Source organism: Suricata suricatta, chromosome 2 (assembly GCF_006229205.1).
Source record: "Suricata suricatta isolate VVHF042 chromosome 2, meerkat_22Aug2017_6uvM2_HiC, whole genome shotgun sequence".
NCBI classification, from domain to species: Eukaryota; Metazoa; Chordata; class Mammalia; order Carnivora; family Herpestidae; genus Suricata; species Suricata suricatta.
In genome coordinates, this window is record NC_043701.1 from 136361879 (window position 1) to 136369929 (window position 8051).

At 40.4% G+C, this 8051-nt stretch overlaps 1 protein-coding gene and 1 long non-coding RNA gene across 6 annotated transcripts in view; one reads left to right on the forward strand and one right to left on the reverse strand.

Moving 5' to 3' along the window:
- The window catches only part of KAT6B (lysine acetyltransferase 6B), a 183811-nt gene extending 176186 nt beyond the window's left edge, over positions 1–7625 (forward strand). For all 4 annotated transcript variants that reach the window (XM_029932004.1, XM_029932003.1, XM_029932005.1 and 1 more), the window contains exons 17-18: positions 690–981; positions 3505–7625. In XM_029932004.1, the coding sequence (XP_029787864.1) occupies positions 690–981; positions 3505–6035 (2823 nt within the window). In that variant the 3' untranslated portion in view covers positions 6036–7625. The remainder of the gene's footprint in view (positions 1–689; positions 982–3504) is intronic.
- LOC115285571 overlaps positions 1–8051 on the reverse strand; it is a 29322-nt gene that overhangs the window by 19948 nt on the left and 1323 nt on the right. For both annotated transcript variants that reach the window (XR_003905582.1, XR_003905584.1), the window contains exon 3: positions 842–906. This is a non-coding gene — a long non-coding RNA (uncharacterized LOC115285571). The remainder of the gene's footprint in view (positions 1–841; positions 907–8051) is intronic.

The window sequence follows — 8051 nt, forward strand, 5'->3', positions numbered from 1 at the left end:
TTGTTTAAATAAGACAGATTTGACATGTCTTTTAATTAAGTTTTGGGATGCCTTCTATCATAAAATACTTTATAAAATTATCAGTTGCTGACATCCCTGTAGTCACCAATAGACAATTAATTCTCTCACGTTTTAAACAGTAAAGTAATCCTTTCTACTAGTACCCTATCTTCTTCCCTTTTCATTATTCCTGAAGTTCTATGAAATGGGGAACAATCACGTTAGCCTTGTATGCCATCAAACTTCCTGTAGCATTTTGCATACAGAAGGTGCTCCTTGAACAGTTATCAAGTATTAAATGAGTAACCCAGTGGCTAATTGATTATTGCAACATTTATGGAAACATCTGTGTCGATGATGCAGAATATTGAAGTCTGCAAGTACCACTGGAAAATATATTCTAGAAAAGCAAACCTTAGCTTTTTAAAGTCTACAGTTGAGCTGTGGTGATGTTCCCTCTCAAAGCGTCTTCCTGAGTAAACAACTGTTTTATTTGGAAAACACTTGCCTGTGTAGTTGGAGCCCGAGAGGGATGTTAAACATCAAATGGAAGGTTAAGTACAAAGGCATTACAGAAATCTTTGTGTGTAAGATTCTGAGACATGCCTTCACTACAGGTTTGCTGCATATCGGCCCAACCATTTAATTTCTCATGAGCTCTTATGTATTATGTTTGGAATTAATTTCAGCGGCCTTTTGTGCTAAAGAAGAAAAGGGGTCGTAAACGCAGGAGGATCAACAGCAGTGTAACAACTGAGACCATTTCTGAGACGACAGAAGTATTAAATGAGCCCTTTGACAACTCAGATGAAGAGAGGCCAATGCCGCACCTAGAGCCTACCTGTGAGATTGAAGTGGAGGAAGATGGTGGGAAGCCAGTCCTAAGAAAAGCATTCCAACATCAGCCTGGGAAGAAGAGAAAAACAGAGGAAGAGGAAGAAAAAGACAATCATTGTTTTAAGAATGCTGACCCTTGTAGAAGTAAGTGGAGGAATTATAAAAACCTTACCCTTGTGAATGTCTTCTGTATCACTACCCAAAGGCAGGTACCCGGACTTATACCCAAAGGCATCTCTGAGGCTGTATCGACCCACCAGGAAGAAGTGCTCATCTGTCTCTTCTCATTCGCAAAAGGTTCTATCCCTTCTTCCTGGAGTTGTATTTTATTTTAAACAGCTCTAAGGCCAGAACATTCCTCTAGGTGGGTTCATCTGAGAAAGTAGCTTATTCTCAAAAACTTTAAAGTCTCAGTAAGAAACACCCTGCATCTCCTTGATTCTACTAAGTGCTTTTTTCACATTTAATATTTCCAGAATCCGGATTTATATTACTGTCAATGTGAGCGTTGAATGCAATAATTTCATTTTTCCTATAAAAAATTGGTGACGCATCTTCTAATTAGTGGTGTCTTAGGATATATTATTATCAAGAATCATTTCAACTAGCCCACACCATCAGTATTAGCTTCGATAACATAGGACAATGTAGAAATCAAGAAATTGTCCTTCCTTCTAAATTACTAATTCAAATTTTGGTGTTGGCAGAGACACCACACCCCATCCTCTAAACAAAATACTAATCCCAATAAATCGTTTTCGATATCCTGTTTGAAGCAACCATTCCTTGCCTTTTGGGCTGGAAACTGAAGCTCCCAGCTGAATCATGAGAATTTGTGGGACAATCTGTCCACTCTACAGTTGAAATGACTCTATTTAAAAACTTATTCCAATATCTCTTCCTATCTAGAAAAAGGGCATCTCATTTCTTTGCAAACTGCAGGTGTCTCTCTTGCTTTTGAAAAGCCATAATTTTAAGGGCATGAGCAAGCATCTTCCTGACTTTTATAATTAATAGGTATACTGTTAACATACAGTAGTTTGCTGAGGGAATAATATCTTACCCTGGGTATAAGGAATCCAAGCCTATTTTTTTCTTTTCTTTTCTAACAAACAACAACAGACTGCAGTAAGACACCATTTTTTGTGTGGACATTGATCCTTATTTCCAGTTCTTAACTCTCTTCTTAGGAGCCTGTGAATGAATCATCACTACCTTTTATTCTCCACTACATGCCATTTGTCTTTAAAATCCTAAGTGGCCATATTACTCCTGATTCCTTTCAGGATCTTCTTTCTTAAAAAGATAATCATCAGAAAACTCATCATCTGATTTAGAGAGGTGTTCCTACAAAAGCTGTGGGTCCAGTAAGATCTGGACTCCAGGGGCATTGCCATGGTTATTACCTGCCCGAGTGAATAGAAATAAAACCATTTGAGTGAGCGTCTTTAAGTGACTATTAATTGGGCGTTGTGCTTTGAACTTCGGAAGGAATCCGTCTGCGTCACATAATGTGTTCTCAGCTAGCCAATTTGAATGTAATACTTGGAGGTAAGTTTACACGCAATCCTTTTGTTACATAAATGAGCTCAGGCTTACCCTGCTCTGCACTGATTGGATTAGCAATCACTCCATTCTGGCAAAAAAAGATCTTTCTGTTCCACATTAACTGTAAAATCTTGTTTGTCCTTCAAAGTAATGTTTGTAATAAGGCCGTTTTTCCTTATAAAGCTTTTCCTTTACATTGACTCCTCCAGGAGACCAGTGTGAGTTCTAACTTTATAAAGATCTCATGAAGACCTAGGTGTTTTATATTTGCATTTATATTTGTTTGCTTGCTTGCTTATATTTATACAAATATACTTACTCATATGTGCGTTTATGCTCATATGTGCATAAAGGCACGGTAAAAATAATACTAGCTGAGTTAAAATGAACATGGCAATTTTGGTTTGTTTCTTATTTATTTAATATTCAAACCTTATACTTGAGCAGCAAATTGGTAAAAATACAATATGGACAGAATTAGTGATAAAAAGAATACCAGTAGTTTAAATATTCAATCGTCTCATGGTAAATACATCATAGTTTGTGTCATACAAAAATGATGATCTTCTAGTATAGATAAAGATGCATTTGAGTTTTGAATATTTAGTTATGTCTTGGTTCGTTTCAGAGGTACACAGTTTATTTTTATGTCAGAGAGAACCTTCACATCAAAGTAAATAATGTCATCTGAGATCATTTAAATCCAGTAAATGTCCACAAACAGGAGTTCACTTTCCCAGAATAGATCTGTGAGTTAGGCGTGTACTCATTTTACATTGTAGAATTCCAGACTTTAACATCAGAAAATGTCTTATTTATTAAACTCAAATAAGAGTATTATAGTTGTCTGTATCCATGTGCTTTCTATAAAAAGTACAACTTTCTGTCAGCGGTAGGGAGGGACATACAAGACATATATTACTTTCCTAGACCTAGTATTTACTCGGTTGGTAGCACAATATGATTCTGTATTCATTTTGATTATGTCTTTATCATCAACTCTTGAAATCAAAAGCAGTGTTTACTAATGAATTGAAAAGAATGAATTCAAGTTGCTCAAGGTTATGCTTTCTAAGACTTTGTTTTTCTTCTCTCGTTTCTCTCTGTCTCCTCGCTAAGACAATATGGATGATGACACAGATAACTTGAAAGAAGGCAGTAGAGACAATCTTGAACCTCTAAAGTGCAAACAAGTCTGGCCAAAAGGAACAAAACGTAGTCTGTCTAAGTGGAGGCCAAACAAAGAGAGGAAGACCGGATTTAAACTGAACTTGTACACCCCGCCAGAAACACCCATGGAACCTGATGACCAGATAACGGTAGAAGAACAGAAGGAGACTCCAGAAGGCAAAACCAGCCCCACTCCCACCAGGATTGAGGAGGAAGTCAAAGAAGCCGTGGAACCCCTGCTGCCTCAGGATGAAAACAGAAGGGACGAAACATGTGCACCGATAAGTCCAAATAAATCACCGGGTGAAAAACCAGAAGACGATCTGATCAAACCTGAGGAGGAGGAGGAGGAGGAGGAGGAAGAAGAGGAAGAGGAAGAAGAAGAAGAAAATGTAGAAAAAGACCCAGGTGGTGCTAAAAGTCAGGAAAAAGAGGAACCAGAAGTCTTCATAGACAAAGACGCCCCTGTTCCTCTGGATGATCATGAAGAGGAGGAGGAAGAGGATGAAGAGCCGTCTCACAATGAGGGTCATGATGCAGATGATGAAGATGACGGTCACATGGAGTGTGCAGAAGCGGAGAAGGAAGAACGCCCAAGAGAATCCTTCAAAGAAGTACTAGAAAATCAGGAGGCTTTTTTAGACCTTAGTGTCCAGCCTAGTCATTCGAACTCAGAGGTCCTAATGGACTGTGGCGTTGACCTTGCAGCCGAGTGTAACAGTGAACCTAAGGAGCTTGTTGGAGACACTGAAGCTGCACCTGAATCTGATGAGGAATCCCCGGAAGAAGAGGCACAGAAGCAGGACCAAAAGAGCAGTGAAGAAGTGGATCCTGAGTTCAAAGAGAGAAACACGACAGCCATGGAAATTGACTCTGAGACCGTTCAGGCAGTTCAGTCTTTGACACAGGAGAACAGTGAACAGGATGACACTTTTCAGGATTGTGCCGAGACTCAAGAGGCCTGCAGAAGCCTACAAAACTACACCCATGCAGACCAAAGCCCACAGATTGCCGCCACTCTGGACGATTGCCAGCAGTCAGACCACAGTAGCCCAGTTTCATCCGTCCATTCCCATCCTGGCCAGTCAGTACGTTCTGTGAACAGCCCAAGTGTCCCTGCCCTGGAAAACAGCTATGCCCAAATCAGCCCAGATCAAAGTGCCATCTCTGTGCCGTCTTTGCAGAACATGGAAACCAGTCCAATGATGGATGTCCCTTCAGTTTCAGATCATTCCCAGCAAGTCGTGGACAGCGGATTTAGTGACCTGGGCAGTATCGAGAGCACAACCGAGAACTACGAGAACCCTAGTAGCTACGATTCTACTATGGGCGGCAGCATTTGCGGAAACGGCTCTTCACAGAACAGCTGCTCCTACAGCAACCTCACCTCCAGCAATCTGACACAGAGCAGCTGTGCTGTCACCCAGCAGATGTCCAACATCAGCGGGAGCTGCAGCATGCTGCAGCAAACCAGCATCAGTTCTCCCCCAACCTGCAGCGTCAAGTCTCCTCAAGGCTGTGTGGTGGAGAGGCCTCCGAGCAGCAGCCAGCAGCTGGCTCAGTGTAGCATGGCCGCTAACTTCACCCCGCCAATGCAGCTGGCCGACATCCCCGAGACTGGCAACGCCAACATTGGCTTGTATGAACGAATGGGTCAGAGTGATTTTGGGGCCGGGCATTACCCACAGCCATCAGCCACCTTCAGCCTTGCCAAACTACAGCAGTTAACTAATACACTTATTGATCATTCATTGCCTTACAGCCATTCCGCTGCTGTAACTTCCTATGCAAACAGTGCCTCTTTGTCCACACCATTAAGCAACACAGGGCTTGTCCAGCTTTCCCAGTCTCCGCACTCCGTCCCTGGGGGACCCCAAGCACAAGCTACCATGACCCCACCCCCCAACCTGACTCCTCCTCCGATGAATCTGCCACCACCTCTTTTGCAACGGAACATGGCTGCATCAAACATTGGCATCTCCCACAGCCAAAGACTGCAAACCCAGATTGCCAGCAAGGGCCACGTCTCCATGAGAACCAAATCGGCATCTCTGTCACCAGCCGCTGCCACCCATCAGTCACAGATCTATGGGCGCTCCCAGACTGTAGCCATGCAGGGTCCTGCACGGACTTTAACGATGCAGAGAGGCATGAACATGAGTGTGAACCTGATGCCAGCCCCAGCCTACAATGTCAACTCTGTGAACATGAACATGAATACTCTCAATGCCATGAATGGGTACAGCATGTCCCAGCCGATGATGAACAGTGGCTACCACAGCAATCATGGCTACATGAATCAAACACCCCAATACCCTATGCAGATGCAGATGGGCATGATGGGAACCCAGCCATATGCCCAGCAGCCAATGCAGACCCCTCCCCATGGTAACATGATGTACACCGCCCCCGGACACCACGGCTACATGAACACGGGCATGTCCAAACAGTCTCTTAATGGGTCCTACATGAGAAGGTAGGCAGTATGGGCAAGTCACAAGATCCCCCTGGGCATCACTATTGGATTGAATCTGCACAAATAACCTTCGAAGAGTACGATTTCAAAACCAGCAATTGGTGTGAATGCAAAAACATTTGTTGGCACCATTTATTTAAAAAAAAAAAAAAAGCTGTATGCAGCAGAAAGCCTTATTATACAAGTTGTTTTTCTTTATTTCCTTTTTCTTTTGGTATCTTTGTTTCTGTTACTTTTATATGAAATTCTCTGCAAAGGAAGGCCTCTCTGGACTACAATCTGAAGGCAGTCACTTGTTGTGCCTGCTTCCATGAAATGATGTGGATATCAAGCCCCGCCCCACCAAATTCTCTGTTTTAATACTGAACCTAGAACTTTTTTTTTCTTCCCTGTCCACTCCATGTAAATGCCTTTAGCATTTCAGTTATTGTATATTTTGTTTAAGGTGACACTTCAGCATGCCGCTAATGTCTTTGTTAGTGACAGTGCATTTTGTAGTACTGTACAAGTGTTGTGCTAACAGTAAGCCATTTCTTAAGTTTTTTGCCTTGATTAGGGTGCCCTGATTTGAGGGTTTAAAAAAACTATATTTTTGTTAATTATAAAACTGTAAAGAGCTATAAAAGCTATTCCCATTTGGTTAGTCAAAAGGGTTTTATTGCTAAATGTTTGGTGTAAAGTTGAGACCCTTTTCCATTTTGGTGACAGATTTCTTTGGGGGAAAAAAGGCAGCTTTCTGTTTTATAAATGCAGACTTCTGTTTATTGAATGAAGCATATCTCAGTGTTTATCTGTCAGGTTTTGAAACATTTCATATATGTCCAAATACTTGGCAGGATTTAAAAAAAATAGTGAATTTGGTGTAAAGTTGCTATTTTATGGAAATGCCTCTAACTTTACATTTTCATTCCATCTGTAGATTTTTCTATCTTTATAAAATATTGGAGTTATTTTTTAAGGAAAAATAGAGAAGTAGCTTGTGAATAGCTCAAACTAAGCTTACAAATCGCATGTAAAAAAGCAAAAAAAGTTATTTGTGTCTGTTTATATTGCTTCCTTTTTTGTAGCCTTTGTACCTGTACAGGGTGACTGTAAGGGCCAAGCAGGAGAGGTGTAACCCTTGTATAAAATAGGAGCCAGCGACACTCTTGTATTTATCTGTTCTCTTTTTAGTCAGTCACTTCAAAAAAAAGAAAAAAAAACAAACAAAAAAAAAAGCTGTACATTTTAACATAAAATAAATTATGATGAGCCATTTTTAGCCTCTTGTGTCCTGTCATATTATGATTGATAGAGAATGACCAATGGAACTGTATCATGTGTCACATCTCAGAACACATACACATTTTGGGAAAATAAATTATTTAGTGTAAATTGGAGTTATGAGATTTTCTGATTTGTTTTGACTTTGGGGGAGGGGGTTGGCAATAAATAAGAGTAATATCTAATAAAAACCATCACATATACCAAATACCTATTTAATAAATTAATTTATAATGGATTTTAATGCTTTTCATGAAAGTTTATTTTATGCTGGTGCATACCTTCTGTATGCCAATCATTGTCTTTAAAATAAAGTGAATTTGTTTTTTTCTTTTTGACTTTGATCTTCATTTGCAAAGGGATCCTATACAAATATTCAGTTGCCTCATCTGTACAGTCTGTGTCAACACCCTTCAGGGCCTTAGCACAGTGGTAGCGAACTTCATTTTTATAAAAGTTAATACCAAAAAAGCACCCAATTTGGGATTGTATGTTTGAGAAATCATCTCCAAAAAAAAAGGTGTGAAAGTTTTGCTCTGTTGTGAATGAATGATTGGATGTTTTCTTTAGAGTCTAAAGTTTAGACCAAAAACAAAAAGGCATTGTTTACAAACACTATTATATGGTATTCAGAGAAACTTCTGTCTGACTGTTAAAACAGTTTATTATTTGAGCTGCTAGCCTAGAAATAAATGCCTCACTTGGCACCCATGAGAAACTGGCCCGTTAAGCTCTCGAGGTGTCTAAATCTGGGTGC